Consider the following 26809-nt stretch of genomic DNA (forward strand, 5'->3'; position numbering starts at 1 on the left):
TGTTTGGTGAAGTATGACTGACACAAGCCTCTCCACAAACGTTTTGGTTCAGTGCACAAGAGAAGGAACTATGTGAGTGTATGTCATTTGACACCAGAATTCAGGACTATATTTTTTTATTAAGGTGTTAAGACTGCTTGGACTAAAACTGTCACTGTGGTAACTTTGGAGAAGAAGGTGCCAGGGTGAGTAGAGCTGATCTTTTTTTATCTAGTGTAGTTTTATTTACTGTTATGATATTACAATATTTAGCCCACAACTTTTTGATATTTAGTTTAAATTGACCATATTACACGTATTTACAGTATTACATTTAGATATCGTTGGTAGCCTAATAACACTTCAGGGTGGATTGAAGGCTACATGTGTCGCATACAACTGAGTACTTTGCTATAAAACATTGGGATATCTCTCTTGATCTTTGCTTAGCCCTTGAAGACATTGACCATGATTTACAGGACTTAATAGACAGACTTTCACGCTTATGGTACAGTACAGTGCCTATCTCGGGTATGAAGTCCCTCCCCGGAAAGGGTTTGGAGGGGAGCTGGAAGCAAATCGGCGTCAGCAGCATGTTGCTGCAAGTTGACTGACTAGTCTAGTAAAACATTTAAAATCCGCAACGGTTGTCCAATTATCCTGCTCTCGAATACGAATGGGGTTGACAACTATGGTTTCAATTCTTATTCATTCAAGGTAAGGTAATGGCACTCGTGTGAATGGGCTGTGATTTTGGAAAGGATGTAGTGAATGTCATTCGCAGCGTATAGGCTACATTCTGTTTATTACGGAAAACGAAAGGAAATACTGTATCAATTTTCACTGGGTGTCCGCGTTTAATTGGGGCCATGGTCATTAAATGATATCTTAATTCAGAGAAACATATTAAGTCGGCATCTTGGCCTCCATAAAGACAGGCAGATGCAACCGTATCGGTGATGGGATTTTAATGCACGACATGAGTGCCAGTGTCGTGCACGCGGGGACATCACATTTGTCATGGAAAGGGTGTGTTTTGCTCTGTTTTGGCAATACATGTATTCTGCAACAATGTTGCTGATGAACAATTAATAGGCGGATTTTGCGAATGCAATGATTGTGACATCAGTAGGCTGACGTTCCTCTGGATGACCTAACTTATCGCTTTGCAACATTGTTTCCAAGTTTTTGAAACATTGATTGGGCGTGTCAGTGGTGGGGGTCTGTCACTGTGGCCATTGTTGTGGTTGGTTGGTCACAGAAGTCTGGGTTTCATCAAATCAAAAGTGTATTGGTAGCAAACACAAATGTACAGGTGCAGCGAAATGCTTGTGTTTTCTAGCTCCAACAGTGCAGTAATATCTACCAATACACACATAATCCATGAAGAAATATTAACGTCATAGTCAACGTAGCTACTAGAACTAACGCATAAGTAAACCCGCTACAATCATGCAGTACAGTGTACAGTCAGCAGCAAGCAGTTTAGCAATTACACCGGCGGGCGCCAGTGGCAATAAATTAATAAAACCAAAGGCTTAACTTGCCTTGGAAGAGTTCGGTGTTGGATAGCCATAGCCAGCTAGCTAACATAGCATCCCACTCTGTGACAAAACTGCACATTTTAGAGTGGCCTTTTATTGTCCCCAGCACAAGGTGCACCTGTTTAATGATCATGCTGTTTAATCAGCTTCTTGATATGCCACACCTGTCAGGTGGATGGATTATCTTGGCAAAAGAGAAATGCTCACTAACAGGGATGTAAACAAATTTGTGCTAAAAATTTGAGAGAAATTAGCTTTTTGTATGTATGGAACATTTCTGTGACCAACACTTTACATGTTGCCTTTATATTTTTGTTCAGGGATATAATGCTGTGTATAGACAGTATATTAATACAAAAGGTGTGTACAGCAGTAGTTATATAGGATGAGCCGCCACAACAATACTATATATATATATATATATATATATATATATATATATATATATATATATATATATCTAAAGTGGGTAAAACAGTATGTTAACATTATTAAAGTGACCAGTGTTCAATGACTATGTACATAGGGCAGCAGACTCTAAGGTGCAGGGTAGTGACAGTGTCTAAGGTTCAGGGCTGGGTACCGGGCGGGTCGGCTAGTGATTACTGTTTAGCAGTCAGATGGTCTGTAAATAGAAGCTGTTTAACAAGTCTCTCGGTCCCATCTTTGATGCACCTGAACTGTCTCTGACTTCTAGATAGTAGCGGGGTAAACAGGCCATGGCTCGGGTGGCTGAGATCCTTGATGATTCCTGTGACACTGGGTGCTGTAGATGTCCTGGAGGGCAGGCAGTTTGCTCCCGGTGATGTGTTGGGCTGACCACACCACCTTCTGGAGAGCCCTGCGGTTGCGAATGGTTCAGTTGCCGTACCAGGCAGTGATACAGCCCGACAAAATGCTCTCTGGGGCATCTGTAGAAGTTTGTGAGGGACTTAGGGGTCAAGCAGAATTTCTTCAGCTTCCTGAGGTTGAAGAAGCTCTGTTGTGCCTTGTTCGCCGGTGTGGAGGGACAATTTTCAGGTCCTCAGTGATGTGCACACCAAGTAACTTGAAGCTTTTGAAAATACACCCAAACCATAGCCTATAACAATGTAATATCCCCCCAAAAACTACATTAATTTATATATTCACAATAATAATAGTTAGTATTAGTCGTTTATAATACTGCCTGACCACAATTTATTTATCCTTATAGTAGAACAGCTTACATTTGTAGAATGCAAGGACTACTCTGGCTGGCTCTAGTTTGGATACCACTGTACAGTATTACATAGACATTTCAGGGGTTACAGCAGAGAGTTTGGCTATAACTGACAAATTAATTCATCCTTATAGCCTACGGGTAACCTATACATGCTTTACCAGCGGACAGAAAACGGACCCACACCCAGATTCATTACCCAGGTTAAACCTGTCTGAGCTATAAGAGGCTAGGCTAACTTGCTTATTATTACAGTACTGGTAATTGCATGGTAATAGGATCACTTAGGGCCAGGAGTTTTTACTCTGCGTGACCTGACCAGGAAAAATGGTGGGCCCTTTGTTGTAGGCCTTAAGATATGCTTGATGATTAACCTAATATTATGTTTCCAAGATAACTTATTCGCAAAGATTTAAATGCTGATCTTGCATGCTCAAAAAAGTATCAATTACCCTTGCTTCCATACAATGCAGCATTGCCGGGAAACCACAAGAGGGCCCTTAACCCAAAACAAACCCCAAAAACTGAATGTTGGCCTGTAATATTGTGTAATATTTAACATTGACCAAATATACTGTAGTTATGTTGCAGAATAAAATGGCTCAACATTTTATGCACATCTTTCAAAATGAGAACATGCTGAAGGTTGTGGGGGTGTGGTTAAGGCTGAGCTTTGTGAATAGAGGGGTCTGTTATTGACATTCTGAGTCCCTCTCTTTTGTAGGCATGCCTGTTACCATGGTAATTCAAGCATTGAAGTGGTGTGGCAGGCACAGTGATCAAGCTGGGCCCCCAGATACTGAAAAGGGGAACACATTTGTTCTGCTTTTCATTCCTTGTTGATCATGTGTTGTGTGTTTTAATATATTGTAACATTATAAACAGTGACCGACATGTAGTTACTGTCACCAAATGTCCCATTTACAGAGGGGTGTAGGGATCATGGATGCCCCTTAAAGTGGCCCCCCTCATCATTATTCATACTGTGTAACCTAACAACCCTTCCTTGGCAAATTATATTGTATTTTTACAGAAGAAACTACTGTATATCACTGATAGGCCTGATGAATGGACACACAGACAGACTTCTTAAAGGTCAAATGCAGCCGTTTTTATCTCAATATCAAATCATTTCTGTGTAACAATTGCGTACCTTACTGTGATTGTTTTAAATTAAAATGGTCAGAAAGACAAAAAATAGCTTCTTAGCAAAGAGACATTTCTCAGGCAATAATTTTGCTAGGACTGTCTGGGGGTGGTCTGTGGGGAGGGGAAAACTGAAAACTACACTGAACAAAAATATAAATGCAACATGTAAAGTGTTGGTCCCATGTTTCATGAGCTGAAAAAAATAATAATTAATAAAGCCCTTTTATGGTGAAAAACTCATTCTGATTGGCTGGGCCTGGCTGCCAAGTGGATGGGCCTATGCCCTCCCAGGCCCACCCATGGCTGCACCCCTGCCCAGTCATGTGAAATCCATAGAGTAGGGCCTAATGAATTTATTTCAATTGACTGATTTCCTTATATGAACTGTATCTCAGTAAAATCTTTGAAATTGTTGCATGTTGCGTTTATATTTTTGTACAGTATAGCTGTTATTGGCAGAGAGGTCTCTTTCTTATTGATCTATTAACTAATTCACTGCCTGCTGACGTCACCAGGCAGGCCGAAACTCCATCCCACCAAAACTTTTCAAACAGCTCTTACACTAAAAGGGCATTATAATTAATTTCACAGTATTATTCCAACCTCATAGTTTGGAAATATATCACGTTTTTGTCTGCACTGGGCCTTGAAAAACCTGTACAGAGCACATCCTGCAGGCACTGTGAAATTTGTGGCCAACAAATTTCCTCAAAATTTAGTTGATAACCACCATTTGCAGCTGATTTTTTATCCAATCATAATTTATTTTGTTTGTTTTTTTGCAATTGAGTGTACCTCTCTTATGAAGGACAGGGCTATCTAATTAAAGTGCATGGGTGGCCAGGCAAAGAACGCAAAGGGAAAACGCTCCTCCGGGAGGGAGGGGGGATTTAAAGTCTGCTAATCCCCCTGTCCTCAATCTCTCTCCGACAGTCCTGGAGAGAAAGACGGAGCAGGACGGTCACCTGTGGGACGTGGGAGAAATCCTGAGATTCCAGCAAACTACCACAACTTTCTATACTGTCTGTAAAGCATTCATATGCTTTTATTTTTATAGTTGCTAGTGTGTCGTTAATTTAGATACGGATTTACTCGCGTGCATCCGTTAATTGCGATCTAAATCGAACGGTTAATCCTATTTGAAAACGCCACCATCGCACGGGACTGGAGCGACAAAAAATTATTTTTCTGGCCTGAAGATATTGCTGTCTCTTGGATCAAAATCTAATCTTCCTCAATGACCGACCCAGAGAATTCCAACACGGATTCCAAATTGGAATCTGTCATACAGGTGATGTCATGTCATGGCCAGTGCATGATTGCACTTTTATTTATCGTTATTTTTTAGGGTGTATTGGTATTCTTCCTGAATATAATTGATTTACAGAAATATCAATAGGCCACCCAATATGTTATAATTATGTAGGCTAGTTGTAATTACAATAGACTTCTTCACTGGGGATGCTGATGGTTTAACACTTCGACAGAGATGCCACACATTCTGCTCTATGTTGTGTGCTGAAAGTGTGTGTATTTGCACTCTGCAGAGTATGAGGTCAATGTTCTATTCTGAACACAGCTCTGTGGTAGACAGGAGTGACTGCTGAGACACCACCTGTCCTCATGGCACTGTGCACTGCAGGGCCCTGAGCTTTAGTCTGTCTCTGAGGACATGAACTATCACAAATAAGATAGAGATTGCAGAAAGGGTAATCAAATGGACATTTGACACAGCCTCACACAATTCAAGCAGGTGGCTGCAACAGCTGTTATCCCATCTTCAATGTACATGCTCTCTCGCTGTCTCTCCCCCTAACTCTCCTTTCTCCAATATAAATGCTTCTGTGTCTCCCTAACAGAGGCTGGAGGAGAGTGTGTTGTCTGAAGAGAAGAGGCTGACAGTCCGTGGCACCTCCCCTGAAGACCCTCCTACGTGTTTACCTGCACGGGTCCGAGAGATCGTCACCAAGAACCTCAACGAGAGCCGTGAGTGGGTTAGCCATAAGACTGCTGAACAGTTAATCAAATGGCTACCCTGACTATTTGCATTGACCCCCTTTTTATTTGCACTGACTCTCTTGCACTGGCTCTATGCACACTCACTGGACTCTACCCACACACTCAAACATACTATACAGTCACAATTCAACACACACACACACACACATAGACACAGTTTCACACTCTTCACATATGCTGCTGCTACACTGTTTATTATCTATACTGATTGCCTAGTCACTTTACCCCTACTGACATGTACATATTACCTCAGTTACCTCAACTACTTTGTACCTCTGCACATTGACTCGGTACCGGTCCTCCTTGTATATAGTCTCGTTATTGTTATTTTATTGTGTTACTATTTCCAATGCTCGTAAGTAAGCATTTCATGGTACACCTGTTGTATTCGGCGCATGTGACAAATACGATTTGATTTGAGTGGCCAACCACCTGATTACTCTAAAAAATCACAGATGTATTCAAAGTAGTGTCCTGAGTATTGAACGAAGCGCTGTGCTCTTCATTAACACGAGTGGTTGTCTGTGCCTCTCTCTTTCACCTCCCCACCCCACCCCAGCACCAGGAGCCATGTCCTCAGTGATGTCAGTCCAGGAGGAGAACCGGGTGCTGCAGGTAGAGCTGGGAAGGCTGGAGGATCTTCTGGCCCATAGCAGGGCAGACCGAGATGAGCTGGCCATCAAATACAGTGCCATCAGCGAGAGGGTAAGAGACAGAGAAGAGAAGGAAGGAAAAAGAGATTGATCATGAGATGAGTGGAGGGAGAGATACATAAGACAGGGAACAGTAAGTCAAAGATAAAATGAGATTATTTAGGAAAAGATAACAGGATTGGATGTGAAGCACATAAGTAAATGGAGGTTGAGAGAGGGAGAATGAATGCATTTGTTGGCGATTAGTTAGTGAGTTCTCTTCTTAATTATTCATTTGGGCTGGTTGTAGTACTACACTAACCTGGCTGCTAGAGGCAAATATGTGGTGGGTTTAAACGCTTGACCCACAAAGGGGCATTCCGTACGGGCATTTGACAGACACATATAAGAAATATCAATGTACCCCTATCTCAATTCTCCTTTTACTATTTTCTTTGTCTGCTCTGAAGAATTTTCTCAGTCTCCTTGGTTACGGGACTGGAATGAAGTGAAGTGGCATGTTGCTATGGCGTTCGTCCCCCATGGTGATTGTAAACAGAGGCTTCAGTGGGGAGGAGAGGGCAGATCAGGCCAGAGTGGGGGGCTCAGTAGTATGGTGTTAGAATTTAGCCTTACTAAATGTGGCTGTACATGCAAGATTGTCAGCTCTAAAACAAACAGGAAATATCTCCTATGTTACCTTTAATCAGTGTTCTTCAAATGGTGATTTAGATAACATGCAGTTAAAATGACTCTTCTGACAAATGAGACTAATGTAAATGTACTGCTAAAATCCAACATCCAGGCTACTATAACATGAATCCACATGTCAGTGGTTTATGGCTAAATGTAGAATACAGAAAGGCTTATCTATATAGACACAGTTATTGGGACCTACAGAGGTTCCTATGGAGACAGGTTTGTGTTTACTGCTAGACTGAACTGTGGTGTTCTCCATGGAGAGCCCCTGAACATTCATTACAATGCTGCTTACAACTCTCCTCAATCACAGAGCCCTCTGAGAAACCATTTTGGTCAGATAGCGGTAGGTAGATGCAAATGGAACCACCTTGCACGATGCAATAATTATGCATTTATAACACAGAGAATTATGGTAAAACATTTCAGCATATCTTATTTTATTTCATTTATTTTCTATAGCATACCTGGCAAACCTGAAGAAAGACAGTCAGCAACAGTGGTTACATATCAGTCTGAGTTCTAGTACTCTGAAGCGTAAGGCAGCGACTCCCCCTGTGCATCATCAACCCCCCACCCTCTATGTGTTTTCATCCACATAGCTAGAGCAGGCGCTCCGCCTGGAGACAGGTGACGGGGAGCGGGATTCACCAGAGTCTCGCAGCCTGGCTCAGCAGAACATGGACCTGCGCCGGCGTCTGGACGAGGAACAGGCAGCCTACAAGCGTAAACTCACAGCCTACCAGGAGGGCCAGCAGAGACAGGCTCAGCTGGTGCAGAAACTGCAGGCCAAGGTATCACACTATGATGCGTCTGTTTACATTCACCTCCCATTTATTTGGAGGGTAAAGGGTGTTTTACTAGTTCATTTGTATGCCCGTAATTGTCTGTCAACCCCCTCTCAGTTGTCAACAGGTATTTTTTTAACTTTATTTTTATTGAAGAACACACACATGAACAGAAAGCAGGTAATGGCATTGTTTTTTTATGGTTGTAATATGGGATGTAAGTTCATGAACCACATAGATGTCTTCCTGTATGACATCACTGCCTTACTGACTCTCCTACTAAGAATAAAACAATTTGATGGTGACAAATGGGAACCTGATGCTGATTAGCTAATCTATATTATGTCACCAGTCAGAGAGCAGATCAGCTCACTGTGTCCTCCCCTCCAGGTCCTGCAGTACAAGAAGAGGTGTGGAGATCTAGAACAGACTCTAGTGGAGAAGTCCTCGGAGCTGGAGCAGCACAGACTGAGTGTTCGTAATGCGCTACGCCACTATGGAGACATTCTGAAAGAACTAACCATGCAATTTAGTAACAGCATTGAGTTAATCTACAATTCACATCTGATGCATAGCTGTCATTCTTATTTCCCTTTAGGGTCGTTGTGATATGTCCAGCAACAGTCACCATCGAGATGAGGAGGATCCATGCGGCGACCTGGAAAATGCTCTCATCCGGTTAGAGGAGGAGCAGCAAAGGTTAGTGATTGGAATCTGCCTGGGCCAATCAGCAATGAAACTAATGACATACAGAATTCAATTCAATGCAATTGATGCAATGCCGTGTTATGCTCCACAGGAGCAGCAGTCTGTCTGCAGTGAACGCCATGCTGAGAGAGCAGTTGGAGCAGGCAGGACTGGCTAATGAGGCACTCAGCCAGGACATACGCAGACTCACTGCTGATTGGTCCAAATCCAGGGAGGAGCTGGAGCAGAGGGAGTCTGATTGGAGGAGGGAGGAGGAGGTGGGTATTAGAAATTAGAGTTTTTGTGGATGGCTGTTTTCATTTTTCATATTAGAAACACTTCTCTTATTTTCTGTCACGTGACATTGACATTTCACAATTTCTCTCTCTTAGTCTTTCCACAGTTATTTCAGCAGTGAGCACAGTCGTCTGCTATCCGTATGGCGACAGGTGGTTGGCTTCCGTAGACAGGTCTGTGAGCTGAAGAGCGCCACAGAGAGGTCCGAACAACTAACTGCATAACACACTGCATAAATGCACTCCATTATATAGTTGCATGTTTGTGTATTTGAAATCTTTCATATTTCCCCTTTCCCCCTGCCAGGGACCTGTCAGACATGCGTAACGAGCTGGCCCGGGCCTCCCACTCTGTCCAGTCGTCCTGCTCTGGCCTGTCCTCCACACTGCGCAGCCGGGAGGGAGGGGCGACCCTGGCTCTGGAGCGGGAGGCGGCGCTGCGGGGGCAGCTGGAGCTGCAGCTCAGAGAACGGGTGGCCGAGATGATGAGCCTGCAGACCAGGACGGACGCTGAAAGGGCTGAGCTCAACGCCAGGTCAGAGAGAGAACTGAACACTGCTCCGTCACTATCTGCGTCCCAAATGGCACCCTACATAGTATAATACTTTTGAGCAGAGCCCTGTGGGATTCAGACACTGTCTGTCTTTCTGTGTCTTTGTGTTTGGTAAGTGGCAGCCTGATCTGCCTAGTGGCGGTAGACAAATCAGGAGTGTAACGTGCATCTTAGAGATTCAATGGTATACTAAGTGGTCTGTGTGTTTATGGGCAGGCTGTCAGATGCAGTGCGAGAGGTGGAGAGGCTGAAGGGCCAGAGTGAGGAGAGAGACAGAGACATGGCCTCACTGACCAGGAGACTGGAGGTGAGAGACTGGCCTGTGTGAACCCAGCAGAGATACTTCCTGTAGCCATTAGCCATCCTTAGCCTTCATACCCCTCCCTTCTCATTATGGTTCTATCCTCCTACAGGAGCAGAGTGGCAACGATGAGACAGACATGCAGGTGATGAGGGCTCATACTGAAACACTGCTGGACACACTGAGAGACATTGCCCAGGTACAGCCGTCTCACGCACACACACACACACACAAACACACACACACAGCAAACTTTTACCAAAACTCTTTATTGAATCCTCTTCCCAGACTGTCCTGTCCGATGGGGACTCGTCATCAGAAGCAGACCAGGAGAACACTGGGGCTCCTCTATTGGCTCTTCTCCGTGGCTCCTCCCCTCACCGCTCCTCATCACCACGGGGATCCACCTCTCCCAGGCGCTACTCCTTGTTGGCCACCGTCTCAGAGGGCAGCCTGTCAGCCCTGCGCTCTGCTGTCAACAACAGACATCTCCAGCTGCAGGTACCCCCTCCACACTGTCCCTCTGCTGCAGCTGGACACATTAACACATATACTACTATCTAAATGGGTTTACTATAGTGATTCTCTGGGATTGCAAATTGAGGCTTCTTACGGCCTGCTTTATTCCCATGTTACATTGTCAAACTTTCCTATACAAACCTTTTCTATAAAAGTTATATTTTTCAGTGTATCACTTTCAGTGTCCAGTGTTCAGTGTCTCACTCTCTCCTCTGCCTCTGTTTTTCTGGTCAACAGGAGTTCCGGGGGCGTCTGTCCTCTGCCCAGTCATCAGTGCAGTCGCTGCGCAGGCAGTTAACAGAGTCGGAGTTAGCCAAGCGGGAGACGGAGCAGCGCTGTCAGACCCTGCTGGGAGAGAGGGATGGAGTTCAGAGAGAGAAGGACACCACACAGAGAGAGAGAGACCGTCTGAAACATGACAGGGACACACTGGCTAGGTAAAACCTAACACAACTTGGGTGATGGAAAACCCTTTAGGACCAGGAAGTGTCTGCCCTCAGTGCCCTGGTTAAAGAACACTTACTCTATGTATATTAAAGGTTATATTTCAGTAGATATGTCTAATGTATCCATTGTCCTGTTGTCCTCTGTGTCTTTGTGTATATCCTGTCAGTGAGAAGGTGGCTGTGGAGAAGGCAGCCCAGGCAGCTCTGGTCAAGGCCCAGATTCTGCAAATGGACTGTGAGAAGCTGCAGCAGGCCGTGACGTCGGCCCAGAGAGAGAGGGATCACGAGAGAGAGGATAAGGTGGACGCGCTGCAGGAGAGAGACCGGGCCAAGGCAGAGACCGAGAGAGTGTGAGTGAGAGTGTGTGAAAAGAAAGGTGGAAGGGAGAGAGTGATGGGGAAAAGAGGTACATGTAAATAATGAAATGATGAGAAAGGAGGAGATGAGGGAAGTAAATTATGAGAAATAGAAGAAAATGGAGGAGATTGCAAGTATACATAACTGTATTCCTGTCCTTGTCCTCTGTCCCTGGTACTTGTCCCCACAGTCAGAAGCAGTGGGAGCAGAGTGAGAGCCGGGCGTCTGTCCAGCGAGGGGAGCTGTCTGCAGTGAGAGAGACCCACCACCAGGCGGAGGTGGAAAGGCAGCTGCTGGAGGGAGAGAAGGCCCAGCTCACTGAGGCTCTGGCCCGGGTATGACACACACACAGATATGGATGTCACTATAACTCTCTGGCTCCTCTTGTGTTTGCTTGTCATAGTTTTGGTCCCTTTAACTTCCTCTCTGTTCTATGTTGAAAGGTTACCTATCCTCTGTGTTAAATATCCTGTATGTTTTGTCCCTGGTCCCCCAGGCTGAGAGCAGTAATGCAGAGCTCTCTCTGCTGGTCAACAAACTTCACTCTGAGGAGGCTGCCCTCCGAGACTCTCTGGCCAAGATGGGCAGCATGAATGAGGGCCTGGCCCAGGACAAGTCTGACCTCAACTCCATCATCAGCCAGGTGGGGCAGCCATTTGACTAACACTTGTGGTGGATGTCATATAGAACTGATACAAGAGTAACCATGTAATCTTCATCAAATCAAAGCATTGCCCTTGCCAATATGTTTTCTGTAAGCCATGGTATCATGGTATGCCTATTGCCTATCAGGATTTCTTGTAGTTTAAATGTAAGCCTTGCACACCCGTCCCTTCTCTCATACAGTGGGGGAAAAAAGTATTTAGTCAGCCACCAATTGTGCAAGTTCTCCCACTTAAAAAGATGAGAGAGGCCTGTAATTTTCATCATAGGTACACGTCAACTATGACAGACAAATTGATGGAAAAAAATCCAGAAAATCACATTGTAGGATTTTTTATTAATTTATTTGCAAATTATGGTGGAAAATAAGTATTTGGTCACCTACAAACAAGCAAGATTTCTGGCTCTCACAGACCTGTAACTTCTTCTTTAAGAGGCTCCTCTGTCCTCCACTCGTTACCTGTATTAATGGCACCTGTTTGAACTTGTTATAAGTATAAAAGACACCTGTCCACAACCTCAAACAGTCACACTCCAAGCTCCACTATGGCCAAGACCAAAGAGCTGTCAAAGGACACCAGAAACAAAATTGTAGACCTGCACCAGGCTGGGAAGACTGAATCTGCAATAGGTAAGCAGCTTGGTTTGAAGAAATCAACTGTGGGAGCAATTATTAGGAAATGGAAGACATACAAGACCACTGATAATCTCCCTCGATCTGGGGCTCCACGCAAGATCTCACCCCGTGGGGTCAAAATGATCACAAGAACGGTGAGCAAAAATCGCAGAACCACACAGGGGGACCTAGTGAATGACCTGCAGAGAGCTGGGACCAAAGTAACAAAGCCTACCATCAGTAACACACTACGCCGCCAGGGACTCAAATCCTGCAGTGCCAGACGTGTCCCCCTGCTTAAGCCAGTACATGTCCAGGCCCGTCTGAAGTTTGCTAGAGTGCATTTGGATGATCCAGAAGAGGATTGGGAGAATGTCATATGGTCAGATGAAACCAAAATAGAACTTTTTGGTAAAAACTCAACTCGTCGTGTTTGGAGGACAAAGAATGCTGAGTTGCATCCAAAGAACACCATACCTACTGTGAAGCATGGGGGTGGAAACATCATGCTTTGGGGCTGTTTTTCTGCAAAGGGACCAGGACGACTGATCCGTGTAAAGGAAAGAATGAATGGGGCCATGTATCGTGAGATTTTGAGTAAAAACCTCCTTCCATAAGCAAGGGCATTGAAGATGAAACGTGGCTGGGTCTTTCAGCATGACAATGATCCCAAACACACCGCCCGGGCAACGAAGGAGTGGCTTCGTAAGAAGCATTTCAAGGTCCTGCAGTGGCCTAGCCAGTCTCCAGATCTCAACCCCATAGAAAATCTTTGGAGGGAGTTGAAGGTCCGTGTTGCCCAGCGACAGCCCCAAAACATCACTGCTCTAGAGGAGATCTGCATGTACCAGCAACAGTGTGTGAAAACCTTGTGAAGACTTACAGAAAACGTTTGACCTGTGTCATTGCCAACAAAGGGTATATAACAAAGTATTGAGAAACTTTTGTTATTGACCAAATACTTATTTTCCACCATAATTTGCAAATAAATTCATTAAAAATCCTACAATGTGATTTTCTGGATTTTCTTTTCTAATTTTGTCTGTCATAGTTGACGTGTACCTATGATGAAAATTACAGGCCTATCATCTTTTTAAGTGGGAGAACTTGCACAATTGGTGGCTGACTAAATACTTTTTTTCCCCACTGTATGTCCATGTTTCTCTCTCAGCTTGAAGAGGAGAAGGCCCACCTGCAGGCCCAGAAACATGAGGCGGAGCAGGAGAAGATGACCATCAGAGATGAGCTCGTCCGATTGGAGCAGGACAGGCTAGAGTTGGACTCCGCCCGCCTCGCCCTCCACCAATCCCTGCAGGAGTCCGAGCTGAGCAGGGTGGTGATGGAGGCGGAGCTTCAGAGCCTCAGGGCCGATAGAGTGAAGCTGCAGGACAAAGTCACTCAGGTAAATAATGAGTCTCCTCTCCACTCTGAATCGGAAAGTGGCAAGAAAGAGCTTCTGTCACTCTTGACTAATCAGTCATTAACAGAGCATGATAATCACTGTGTTCTGAAACCTCATTGTTTCAGTGAACCTTTGTTTGTAAATGTGTACAGTTTTACTGCATGTACCTGTGTATCTCTCTGCTAACAGCTGTGTGGCGAGGTGAGCTCTCTGGGGGCGGAATTGGGCATGGCCCGCGGTGAGGAACAGAGACAGGGCGTGGCTCTGGAGGAAGTAGGGCGGGGCCGGGCGGAGCTGGTCAGAGAGAGGGCGGGGCTGGTGGTCCAGCTGACTGCATCGGAGCGAGAGAACTCCACACTAACAGAGGAGTTGGCCGCATTCAGGTGAGAGATCTGTGTGTGTGCGTGTCTGACCGACCGTGTGTGTGTGTGTGTTTGTGTGTGTGTTTTGACGAATTGGTCACTAATACTAGTGTCCGTGCCCCTGCAGGTCGGAGCGAGAGGCCTTGGAGACCAGCCTGTTTGAGGTGCAGCAGCAGCTGGTTCAGTTTGAGTTTCGCAGAGAGCAGCTGGAGGCAGAGAACCAGAGCCTGCGGCTTCTCAGGGAGACCACCACCGGTGAGAGATGGAGAGAGAGACAGAGGAAAGGAGAGGAGGATGAGAAATAAATGACCATTTAGAGAGAAATTAAATAAATGGGTGAGAAGAGGATGATAAGTAGGAGAGAGAGAAATTATGTGAGAGTTAGAAAGGAAGAGGGGAGGATGGATATGTTGGAATGGAAGAAAATGATTAAGGAACATTGAGGGAGATAGCCATAGATCAGGAAATAGAAACCTGTGTTTAACCCCTTAAACTCGTGGAAATTGGGCTATATGGATAGGGCCAAATTGAAATGTTTCTAAAATAACTATAAAAAGCAAATGCATGACCAGGGTAGCAATTGAAATAAAACACTTTGGAGATTATGGGGAAAGGACACAACAGTTCACCTGACACAAGACTGAATCCAAACATTACACTGTTGATTTTATGTGCATTTTACATTTACTGGACTTTTCACAGCATTTGTTAATAACGAAATCAAAAAATACTCTGGATACATTGAGTAACATAATAAGAATATTCATAGAAACTTTGGAGTAGGTACAAAATAAGAAAAAACTATTACAAGGGTTTGAGTTAAAGGTCTAACCGGTGTCCAAGTGGCCACACACCTCTCCAAACTGCACAGTTCCTAAGTAATTTAAATGCACTTTTATGACTCAAGGAAAGAGCCTTCAACCATAAGGTGCTTTTTTTTTAGCTCTCCTAGCTTTGCCATTGAGTAACTGAAACAAGCACACTTGTAGTTTTTTGTTTGGAACACAGCCCTGCATCCCCACCATCACACAAGTACTGTTGTTGTTTACGCAATCCCAAATGTTCCATTATACTGTAAATCACAATCTGGGTCAGGTGGGCATGATTTGAAAGCGTATTCTATTGCCAACATGGCTAGCTAAATTATAAAATACGATCTTACAGTGTTAGGCTTTCAAAAGCCACTTCAGACAAACAGATTGTAATTTTGGTGCGCATAGAATGGAGTCATGAGTGCATTCAAGTGCTTGTTCTGTGGCTAAATTTCTACACAATAAGACAAACGTCATTCTGTTCAGGACAACCCAGTGTATAGCACGTCATAGCGATCATCAACGTTGATACTGTAAATGACATGAGTTTTCTAATACGGAAATGTGAAGTGCACATTTGGACTCACGGGTGTGTGGTTTGCTTGTATGACATCAAAGCGGTATTTACTATAATTCTCAACGGCTCATCTTTGAAATCACATCAACTCCTCTCGATTTACAGCATTTCACTCACTCAGACAACAACAAATGTGCAAAAGTAGCACATTAGTGGGAGGGATGGGGGCCTCTTATTGTCGCGCGCGGTGCTCAAGTTTATAAAGGCTGTCAGCCAAAATCCATACAGCGCTGTGAAGCGGAGAACCGGGGCTCTGGCGTCATGTATAGCATGTTACTGTACAGCCACTGCGTTCCAAAGTAGGCGTTTATCAATGACTAAATCTGCCATTTTCAACCCATATACGGAATGAACGGGGCTGTGAGTGGAAAGAGCTACACCCCTTAGTAAAAAACTGTTGCACGTTTGATGGTATATCCGTTGTATGACTGAGACTGTATGAACACAGGTGTGAAACTGGTCACCATGTCTGATATTGTCCTGTGTAGTGGAGCTGAGGCGTGTGCGTGCGGATGGGGAGAATGCACTAGCGCAGAGTGAGAGGGAGAGAGAGGCTCTGAGCCAGGCCCTGACTACCACCCAGCAGGAGTCCCAGAAGGCCCTCCACACCGCTATCACTGACCACCAGGAGGAGGCAGAGAGACTGATCTCTGAGAAGGTGAGGAGGGCTCAGGCTGGATTTTGCTTGTCTGTCTAGACCTGTTTGGAGAGGTGTTTGTGCTAGCAGTAAGAGTACTATTTGGATGGTTTTACTATAAAAAAAATTGTTCTAGCTTTTTCTTGCTTTGCCCAAGGTGTCTCACTGTAGGTCTTGATTCTACTCAGTTGTTCATGTTCTTTATGTGGGCTGGTTTAACCCATGCAATGAACATGAACAACTGAGTATGTTTGTTCTCCAGGAGGCCCTGCGTCGCAGTCTGGAGTTTGAACAGGAGGGGGCACTGCGACAGGTCAGACAGGAGGCCGAGGAGCAGCTTCTCAGAGCTGAGAGAGACCGGGAGGACCTGAAAGATGAAGTGAGGAGTCTGCAACACGACAGAGACCAGAGTCTGCTACAGGCAGAGACAGAGAAACAACAGGTCAGGCACATCTGAGAGACCATACAAAGACAATGCTGGCTCTATTTTTGGCGGGCGCTAAGGTCGGAGGCGTAAGTGTCAAACACACGATAGTTTGCATTTTGGTCATGTAAAAACTTTCACACTGGCATTTTCCAGCCCTAACGCCAGGTTTGGCAATTTACCTGTGTAACATCAGCTCGCTAGCGCTGAGGTGGGAGGGGTGGCAATATTTGAGGTGTGTCCTTAAAAACAAGCAAAAAAGTGACCATTTTATGCAGCGCTATGGGAAGTTGTAAGACCCACAAAAGGCAGGTCTTAACGATAGCGCAGTTAATAATGGCATGGATTTTAAGAGCGGAAGCGCAGCCTATCCAGCCATGACGCACATTGCCCATGAAAGAGAGATGTGCCTTTTGTGCTGGTGAATCTCGTATTTACACTGAACAAAAATATTACGCACCATGTAAAGTGTTGGTCCCATGTTTCGTGAGCTGAAATAAAAGATCCCAGAAATGGTCCATATGCACAAAAAGCTTATTTCTCACAAATGTTGTGCCCAGATTTGTTTACAACCCTGTTAGTGAGCATTTCTCCTTTGCCAAGATAATCCATCCACTTGACAGTGGTGGCATATCAATAAGCTGATTAAACAGCATGATCATTACACAGGATACACCTTGTGCTGGGGACAATAAATGGCCACTCTAAAATGTGCAGTTTTGTCACACAACGCCACAGATGTCTCAAGTTGTGAGGGAGTGTGCAAATTGGCATGCTGACTGCAGAAATGTCCACCAGAGCTGTTGCCAGATAACTGAATTTTCATTTCTCTACCATAAACCGCCTCCAACGTCGTTTTAGAGAATTTGGCAGTACATCCAACTGGTCTCACATCCGCAGACCACGTGTAACCACGCCAGCCCAGGACCTCCACATCCTGCGGGATCATCTGAGACCAGCCACCCGGACAGCTGATGAAACTGTTGGTTTGCACAACCAAATAATTTCTACACAAACTGTCAGAAACCATCTCAGGAAAGCTCATCTGCGTGTTCATCGTCCTCACCAGGGTCTTGACCTGACTGCAGTTAGGCGTCATCACCGACTTCAGTGGGCAAATGGTCACCTTCGATGGCCACTGGCACGCTGGGGAAGTGTGCTCTTCATGGATGAATTCCGGTTTCAACTGTACCGGGCAGATGGCAGACAACATGTATGGCATCGTGTGGGCGAGCGGTTTGCTGATGTCAACGTTGAGAACAGAGTAGTGGCGGTGGCGTTATGGTATGGGCAGGCATAAGCTACAGACAACGAACACAATTGCATTTTATCAATGGCAATTTGAATGCACAGAGATACTGTGACAAGATCCTGTGGCCCATTGTCGTGCCATTCATCCGCCGCCATCACCTCATGTTTCAGCATGATAATGCACGGCCCCATGTTGCAAGGATCTGTACACAATTCCTGGATGCTGAAAATGTCCCAGTTCTTCCATGGCCTGCATACTCACCAGACATGTCACCCATTGAGCATGTTTGGGATGCTCTGGATCGACTTGTACGACAGCATGTTCCAGTTCCCGCCAATATCCAGCAACTTCACACAGCCATTGAAGAGGAGTGGGACAACATTCCACAGGCCACAATCAACAGCCTGATCAACTCTATGCAAAGGAGATGTGTCGCGCTGCATGTGGCAAATGGTGGTCACACCAGATACTGACTGGTTTTCTCATCCACGCCCCTACCTTTTTTTAAAGGTATCTGTGACCAACCAATGCATATCTGTATTCCCAGTCATGTGAAATTAATAGATTAGGGCCTAATTTATTCATGAATTGACTGATTTCCTTATATGAACTGTAACTCAGTAAAATCTTAGAAATTGTTGCATGTTGTGTTTTATATTTTTGTTCAGTATAGAAACCTAAAAAAAGATTGGTTTCCATTCCGTTTAAATTGATTAAAAACCAAGCACTGCCTACCTTCCCCTTAATCAAGGCTGGTTTAGCAGCATCACATAGGTGCATCTTTTTATCCTAGCCATTAGCCAAGTAGTCTATGAATAAAGGGGTTTTAAAATGGTCTACTGACATTTTCTGAAATATTGTAGTAAAATATGCGAATTAAGCGATAAACATAAAAAATGCAAATATTTGCATATCGCGCAAATCGATTTTTCTGGACACTGGATTAAGTCACCCTAAATATTTTGGTTTAATTTTGTTAAGACACTCCAGGACAGGACTGACTGAGTGCAGATTGTGGATAAATATTTGCTGTAAAATACTAAAGCCATGTTTGTAAAATGCATTTTTGCCAAATGTATTATCTAGATTTATTTATTTTACAACATATCAACAATTCCCTCTGGGCAAGTCTCGAGAATATATCTGAGGATAACCACACAAAATTTGGTGAAAGCAGATGCTGAGGAAAATGAGTTGGCGTTTGGGAAGAGTCTGACTTTCGTTAAATGGCAGATAAAGACAGGTACACCTAATTAAGACTACCAAACACCTATTTAGACCCAATCACCATCTCTTCAAACTAAGTTACTATATATATATCCCAGTTTGTTACATTCTCTTTGAAGTGGGCTTTTAAATTATGTCTAATTCAAAACATTGAGCTTTGAAATTATAGATGTATGACCATTTTAAAGTGGTTAAAATTCATGAAACTTTGATGATGCTAGTATGATAAACAAAGGAACATATACATTTTATCAAGATTTTGATAGTTTTATGTTTCATTTTTTAAAATACTAATATTAATGGGACAAAATACTAACAAATCTCAAAACTGATAGGTAGATGCAAAAATGTAATTTCAGCCTGTAGTGCCGGCCTTAAATGGTCTATTCGTCAGAGTGCCTTGAATTGAAAATATACAGTACTGCACATCCTTAAACATACACACATATGCCTACCTGCATACTTCATTTTTCTTGTTCAAGTATCCATCCCCATCTCCAAAGAGTGCCTCTGATCCGGTTACCAAAGACGCGCTCCTCCAAACGTATTTAAATTAAATGATGCAGTATCATATTTTGCTTGTTGAGAACGTGCCTCACACATTCAATACAATTTACGAGAGCCTAGTAATTTTTATTTTAGGAGAAGTGCGATGCGTAAAGACATGAAGGCTAGGCTCGTTGATGCCAATTACTACAATGTTGACTGCCAACACTCCAAACAGGCTATTAAGCAAACACTGGATGTTTTTTTTTACTGTTGCTATTAGCCTACTCGTTACTGTAGCCTATGCTATTTAATAAACTGTAGTATATCAATCCACAATGGACCAGGACGAGAATAATCTGTACCCCCAGCCGAAATGGAGTTGGTGACAACGCAAATACCATCAGTATCCTACAGAACTGGAAACAAGCGCCTGCAGTATTAAGCTATGGAATGTGTTGATTAAAACCTCTAAAAGTCTAAGCCGTAGGGGAATGCTCATACCATGGATCATTTAGCTATTTGATTTGGAATTTTAGGACCCTTTAGGTATCAACAAATATATAAAAAAATGATTTGATAAAATATTGAATTTGGCCTTTACTACTATAGTCCATAGAAACACATTGAATAACACATTCATAAATGGCTAAATAAGTTGGTAAAAAATATATATATCATAAGGAATAAGGTTTTGAAGTGTCTGTCCTATATCTAGGAGATTTAAGAAAGCTCAGGAATATTTGTGCTTTTTTGGACACATATTTAACCCCTTATTTTTGTTGGCACAAAACTACCTCCATACTTCTATTCATTTGCATGGGCTACCTTTGTGTGGGTCGTAGAGCAAAACGGAAAACACTATCGTGTTCGTGAGAGTTTCATCTTTACTTCGAGTGGTAATATTAGTTTGTAGACCAAAACGTTCAGACACTACAGACATTGTTGTGAGAAGACCAATTTTCAGGATGTCTCATGGTCTGACAAACACCACTGTAGCTCAGCCACCTTCCACCGCAGATGCGGAAGGCCAACATAGGCGGATGTGGTGGATTGAGACGCAGCCCATGCAAGAAATATCTAGCTTAAATTGGCAGATTTTGATGGGGATTTTTGTATTATGGCCAAGCCTTTCTCACACCTACAACTTGTTTATGTATCAAAACCTAGCCATTTCGAGCCACCTGCAGCTATTGCGCTCATAATTCTGGCTGTGGAAATAGCAAAAATATTTCTGACACCCCAGGACCTATAGCATAGCACTACCGCCAGTGCTTAGATTTACCATTGCGTTAGGTTTGTTAAAATAGAGACCTACATGTAATAAAGATCAGAGTCTGTAATGAAGTGCAGAGCAAATGCGGTTAAGAGATAACTACTCTCATGAGGTTGTGATCCATATCCCCAGTTCAAGAGGCCCTTTCTATTTTCTCCCTCTCTCAGATGCTGTCCCAGAAGGAGGCAGAGAAGGCGGTGCTGTCTGAGAGAGTGTCCATCCTGCAGGCAGAGCTGGGTACTGCAGCCCTGGAGCTGGACAGACTGGCCAGAGAGGCAGCGCATTACAAAGAACAGGAGAGGGTAATTATAGACCGCTTTAGAACTCTGTTCCCATTCTGTACTACCATGAACTGTTTTTAAAGACATGAAAGTTTCCCTGACTTTGTCTTCAGGCCACAGTGGGAGCTCTGACCAGTGAGTTACTGGAGCTTCGCTCTCAGCTGGAGGAGGCTGGCAGTGTTCATGAGCGGGAGCTGCACCGGTTGCAGGAGAACAGCTCTGACCTGCAGACACACACTGATGCTGCCCTCAAAGAGGTAAGAGGCGGTTAGAGTCAGGGATGGAGCCGGTGACCATTTCTGGACCATTTCAAAAAGAAATTACCACTCTCCCTAACTTCCTCTTCCAGTTGGAGGAGTGCAGAGCTTCTCTCTCAGCCAGTGAGGAGAGCCGAGACCAGGTGAGGCGGGACACGCTGGAGATGGAGAGGCGCCTCAACCAAATCCGTGACACCGGGGAGGGGTACAGAAGGGATGGGGTGGAGCTACGGCGCACCCTCAGTGATGTCACCAAGGAGAGAGACACTCTCAGCCTATCAAATGCCCAGCTCAGGGAGACTCTGAGAAGTGCAGAGACTGAGAGAATCAGGTAGAGCTTAGCTGCATACCTCTGACCCTGATTGTCACCTGTCAAAAGTTAATATACTAGTATCACTCTCTATTAGGTAGTAAAAACTATACACAGAAGGCATCTACTGTATACAAAAGGACGAAATGTGTGTGTGTCAGTGTGAAGCGTCAGTGTGAGGAGAAGGAGCAGCGGCTGGCTGTTCTGGAGGAGAGCCTGTCATCTGTCCAGAGAGAGGTGACGGAGCTCCGCAGCTGTCTGAGAGAGGTGGAGCGGTCACGGCTGGAGGCCCGGAGAGAGCTGCAGGAGCTACGCAGACAGGTCAGTCACACATACCGTCACATCTCTGAAACACTTTGTTTATTCTTTTACACTTATTGGTTTACCTTACCTGCTGTAGAGAACTCATAACTTCACTAGGGCATTGAGTTCTTGCTATCCACAGGATCTTACCAGGAAAAACCCCAGGCCTTGGCTTAGACATAGTCTAGAACTTGTCCTCTGTCCGATCACTCCATCAGGTGAAGGTACTGGATGGAGAGAAGGAACAGAAAGGGAGGGAGGTGGCTGAGTTGCAGACGCGTCTCTCCCTGGAGGAGCAGAGAGAGGAGGAGAGAGGGAGGGAGATCTTCTCCCTCAAACAGAAGCTGGCCGAGGCTGACACAGCCAGGACTTCCATCAAGAAAGAGGTGAGGAGGGAGGGAGAGATTGAGGAGGGGTGGAGTAGAGTGAGAGGTTAGATTGTATTTAGGCTTGGTTAAACATAAAACTTAATCAACCTCTCTCTACACAACCTTCTCTACTGTACCTCTCTTCCCATCTCTATCCTCCCTCCTCTTCCCTCCCTCCCTACCTCCCTCCTCCTCCCTACAGCTGTCCATCCTCCAGAGGCGTCTGACAGAGTCAGAGTCAGGCTGGCGGGGCTGTGAGAGGGAGCTGACGGCCCAGCTGCAAGAGGCCCGGGGCTGTGAAAAGAAGCTCCAGGATGAGGCCAGGAACCTGTCCCTGCGGGCCCAGACAGCCCAGGACTCCCTCACCCAATCCAGCCTGCAGCTCAGCGAGGCCCAGGGCCGCCTGGCTGCCACCGAGGCAGAGCTGGCCCGGGCCGAGGCCGGACGCAGGGAGCTGGAGTTCCGCCTGGGCAGCCTGCAGTCGGCGCTGACCCGTACACTGGGCATCGGGACGGGGGGCCGGAGAAGTGCTAGTGGGGGCAGGGGCAGGAGCCCCAGAGGGAGCCCCCCAGTAGCTTCCTACAGCAGCATCACACGTCCCCGCAGCCTCTCGCCCCTACACTGCTCACTATCTCCCCCCAAAGGTGAGGGTAAAACGCTCACATATCACAAAAAATGTCAATGTGAAAGTGGGACATACATTGTGAGGAGTTATACTGTATATAATATTTTCTTCCAGATTTTGGAGGCTCGACCCCTGACAACACGTTGGGCTGCTCCAGGCCTATCTCCCCAGAGCAGGGCGACACCCCCCTCCCAATGCCCCTGCCTGAGCTGGACCCTGAGGCGCTGCGCTGTGGCCTCAGAGACTTCCTCCAGGAGCTCCGAGACGCTCAGAGAGACCGGGTACTACAGCCACACTACATGGGCAGAGCAGTACACCTATTTAGATTTGATACACATTCTCCTATTCTAACAGATTGAAGTCCCTTTTCACTCTGTACTCTTAGATGAATTATCTCAGTAAACAATTGTACATCTCTGCAGCACTGATATGTGAATGTAGGAAATGCTAAAAGTCTGTCAGATTGTCTGAAGGCATGTTGTTGAAATGTGTTCCTGATGTTGGTTTTCAGGACGAGGCTCGCTGCCAGTTGGGGGTGCTACAGAGAGAGTTGGAGGAGGTGACAGGGGAGAGAGACTCTGCCCAGAACCGCCTCTCTCAGCTACACAACACACTGCAGGAGTGCCAGGAGGGTGAGACACACATACATATGTCGCACGCACGCAAACCATAAGAAGGCCAAGAGAATCATTTACACAGTGAAGTCATTAGGATACATTAGCATAAAGAACTTGTCTGTGAATGCTCCAGTGTTGTGACTGTCTCTGTGTTTCCGTCCAGGTAAGCGTGGTGTTGACGGGCGTCTGAGCTCCACCCAGGCCATGCTCCAGCAGCAGGAGGAGACGGTAAGGAGGGGAGAGAGGGAGAGGAGAATCCTCACTGACAGAGTCAAGGAGCTGGAGAGAGCCCTGCAGACTGCCGAGACGGAGAAGAAACACACACAGGTACACATACACGCACACAAACACATACTTACTGTATGTAGAAGATCTTCCCTGACAATGATTCTAGTGTCTGCTAACACACAGTGCTGACCACTGACCTGCCAACACTGCCATATGGTGACCCTGCAGGAAGCACTAGGTGGAAGCAGAAAACTAACAGTGACTGTCATAACAACAGATGCCACAGAATACTGAGTCATTAAACAAAACTCCATGTCATATTGCTGGGCAAAGCAACAGCCCATATGTCCAGTCCTCTAAGTCCAGCCCTCACACCACCCTAGGAAACACTTCTCATAGCCGACAACAGAGGGAGCATGGGGAAAGAGGGAGAGAGAGAAGGACTGGCTGAGTGAGAAGGAAATAGAGAGATTGAGAGGGTTAGTGGGATGAAGTGCAAGGGGAAAGATGAATGAAGGGAAAGGAGGGTAGGTATTTATGATTATAGAGATTATAGTTAGGAGCCACAGAATCATATAGTAGATAATTTAATAGACTGTATTCCTGGGAAAAGACTTGAATGATTTATGTTGCTGGAAAGAGAGGGGGGGAAGTTGGGGAGAAAAGCATTATGGAAGGAAGAAGGGATGTGGCCAGCTGTGGATCAACTGTCTATCTATGTGTTTATGTCTATCTGGCCTGGCCTCTCTGTGAGTGTGTTTGTGGAGCGTCTGTGTTTTCCCCTCGTGTCTAGTTCTATATCTCTCTACAGAGCAGCCATTCTGCTGCCACTATGACATACTGTAACTGTATGGACAGGCTGGCTGGCTGGCTTTGACATGTGACCTTGTTGTGACTGCCAGTCTGACAGTTTCATATATTTAGCTCTCTCCTTCTCTTTCTGTCACTCTCTCTCATTATCTCCCTCTGTCTCCCTTTCTCCCACCTCTCTCTCCTCCCCTCCTCCCCCCTGTAGGACCAGTTGAGTAAGCAGCGTGCGGGTGAGGTGCGTCTGGAGGCTGAGCGGAGGCGCCTGCGGGAGGCCCTGGAGGCTGCCGAGGCCCGGGGGACCAGGGTGGAGCTGGGGAGACGCAGCCTGGAGGGGGAGCTGCAGAGACTCAAACTGAGCCTGGGGGACAGGGAGGCCGAGAGCCAGGCCACCCAGGAGCGCCATGACGCACTACTCAAACAGGTAACACACTGAATGGACACTCAATCAATGTACTATATAGGAACAAGGACATCCTTGATAGAGGCACGTCATGCTGAGATTTAACCAGATTTAAATGGAAACACACTTGCACAATATACACACTGACTTAAACCACTCACATACACTGTGTTGTGCATCTGTCCAAGGTGGCAGAGGGGGAGAGCCGTGTGACGTCGCTACAGAGAGAGTTGGACAGGCTGAGCCAGGCTCTGTCTAAAGCCCAGGAGGGAGAGGTCTGTCTCAGAGAGAAGACCCAGAACCTCTCCCAGAGCCTCCAGGAGGCCACCGTTGCCCACAGCGCCACCCAGGGGCGCCTTGTTGCACTGCAGAAGACACTGGGGCTGGCCGAGCAGGACCGCAGGCATCTACAGGTAGGTGGAGGAGGAATTATTGATCGGACAGTGGCCTGAAATTCAAGTGTTTGTTTTTGTCAAGTTTCATCCTTGTAATTTAAATAGGATTGGAGCAAATTGTAATGAAAAGTCTAGATTGAACCCATGAAACTGAATGGAGTGTTGCTGTTTTCAGGAGCGAGTGGATGGAGCGCGGGCGTCCCTGGCGGACGGGAAGAGAGGCATGACGGCCCTCACTGAGCGCGTGCAGAGCCTACAGACTGAGCTGACTCAGAGCGAGCTGAGACGAGGAGAGCTGGAGGCAGAGCTGGCCCACACACAGGAGGTGAGAGGGAGGGAGCGAGAACGAGAATGAAAGCGAAATACTTTTACTCATACATAATCATTTCCTCAACACTAACCTTATACGCATACAGGAGGAGAGCGGTAAGGACATAGCGGGGGCATGTGAAGAATTGAACATTAAAACATTTTAAAGAAAGAGAGCGGGAGACATAGGCCTGTATCTCATCTGTATAGCTGTTCCCTCACCCCTGTCTCTCTTTTAGGCCCTGCGTCAACGGTCTGCCAGTCTGACAGAAGCCCAGCGCAGTGCCCAGTCTGCCCAGACAGAGAGGGCGTCTGCAGAGGAGAGGCTGCGGGGGCTGCAGAGGGCCGTGGCCATGCTGGAGACAGAAAAGAAGGACGCAGAGAGACAGGCGGTCCGCCTGGAGAAGGACAAAAACGCACTGAGAAATACACTGGACAAGGTGAGACGAAGACAAGAGGGAGAGAAAAACATGAACCACACACACAACAGGTAGGCAGGCATTAGGAATATGATGACTGTCGAAAAGAGTTGGAGTACTAATTTTCAATCAGTTCAATTCAGGAAGTGAATTTAAATGCAATTCATGAATGAAAAAATCCTCTGAAAATAATGGCAGTTTTTCAATTCACTTCCTCAATTAACTGGATTAAACATGTAATTGACCCCCAAAGTCTACTGTTGAATGGTATTGACTGGATTCTGACTATGTATGACTGTTTCTCCAGGTGGAGCGTCAGAAGCTGAAGACAGAGGAGGGCAGCATGCGTCTGTCTGCAGAGAAAGGCCGTCTGGATCGCTCCCTCACCACCGCAGATCAGGAGCTGCAGGACGCACAGAGACAGATAGCACTGCTACAGGTAGACAGGAGACACAGAGACAGATAGCACTGCTACAGGTAGACAGGAGACACAGAGACACATAGCACTGCTACAGGTAGAGGGTCAGGCAAAGGAAGGCTAAGATAATAACAAGATGACATGGACCATGTTGAGCACTACCAC

The 26809-nt window shown here is 45.6% G+C and overlaps 1 protein-coding gene across 1 annotated transcript in view; it reads left to right on the plus strand.

Moving 5' to 3' along the window:
* Positions 1–6: 6 nt before the first annotated feature.
* Positions 7–26809, plus strand: part of LOC311137904 (uncharacterized protein) — a 33406-nt gene continuing 6603 nt past the window's right edge. The window contains exons 1-35 of the mRNA XM_084172511.1: positions 7–185; positions 5733–5859; positions 6452–6597; positions 7826–8017; positions 8402–8485; positions 8610–8710; positions 8811–8976; positions 9091–9197; positions 9302–9529; positions 9764–9854; positions 9961–10047; positions 10137–10349; positions 10605–10804; positions 10981–11163; positions 11361–11505; positions 11667–11813; positions 13621–13851; positions 14041–14234; positions 14341–14468; positions 16091–16260; positions 16502–16681; positions 21072–21206; positions 21299–21442; positions 21535–21773; positions 21914–22073; positions 22274–22441; positions 22626–23067; positions 23163–23329; positions 23560–23680; positions 23829–23992; positions 24909–25124; positions 25292–25516; positions 25674–25823; positions 26047–26247; positions 26534–26665. Of these exons, the coding sequence (XP_084028637.1) occupies positions 6463–6597; positions 7826–8017; positions 8402–8485; positions 8610–8710; positions 8811–8976; positions 9091–9197; positions 9302–9529; positions 9764–9854; positions 9961–10047; positions 10137–10349; positions 10605–10804; positions 10981–11163; positions 11361–11505; positions 11667–11813; positions 13621–13851; positions 14041–14234; positions 14341–14468; positions 16091–16260; positions 16502–16681; positions 21072–21206; positions 21299–21442; positions 21535–21773; positions 21914–22073; positions 22274–22441; positions 22626–23067; positions 23163–23329; positions 23560–23680; positions 23829–23992; positions 24909–25124; positions 25292–25516; positions 25674–25823; positions 26047–26247; positions 26534–26665 (5646 nt within the window). The 5' untranslated portion in view covers positions 7–185; positions 5733–5859; positions 6452–6462. The remainder of the gene's footprint in view (positions 186–5732; positions 5860–6451; positions 6598–7825; positions 8018–8401; positions 8486–8609; positions 8711–8810; positions 8977–9090; positions 9198–9301; positions 9530–9763; positions 9855–9960; positions 10048–10136; positions 10350–10604; positions 10805–10980; positions 11164–11360; positions 11506–11666; positions 11814–13620; positions 13852–14040; positions 14235–14340; positions 14469–16090; positions 16261–16501; positions 16682–21071; positions 21207–21298; positions 21443–21534; positions 21774–21913; positions 22074–22273; positions 22442–22625; positions 23068–23162; positions 23330–23559; positions 23681–23828; positions 23993–24908; positions 25125–25291; positions 25517–25673; positions 25824–26046; positions 26248–26533; positions 26666–26809) is intronic.

Source organism: Coregonus lavaretus, assembly GCF_964263955.1.
Source record: "Coregonus lavaretus genome assembly, chromosome: 12".
Taxonomy (NCBI): domain Eukaryota; kingdom Metazoa; phylum Chordata; class Actinopteri; order Salmoniformes; family Salmonidae; genus Coregonus; species Coregonus lavaretus.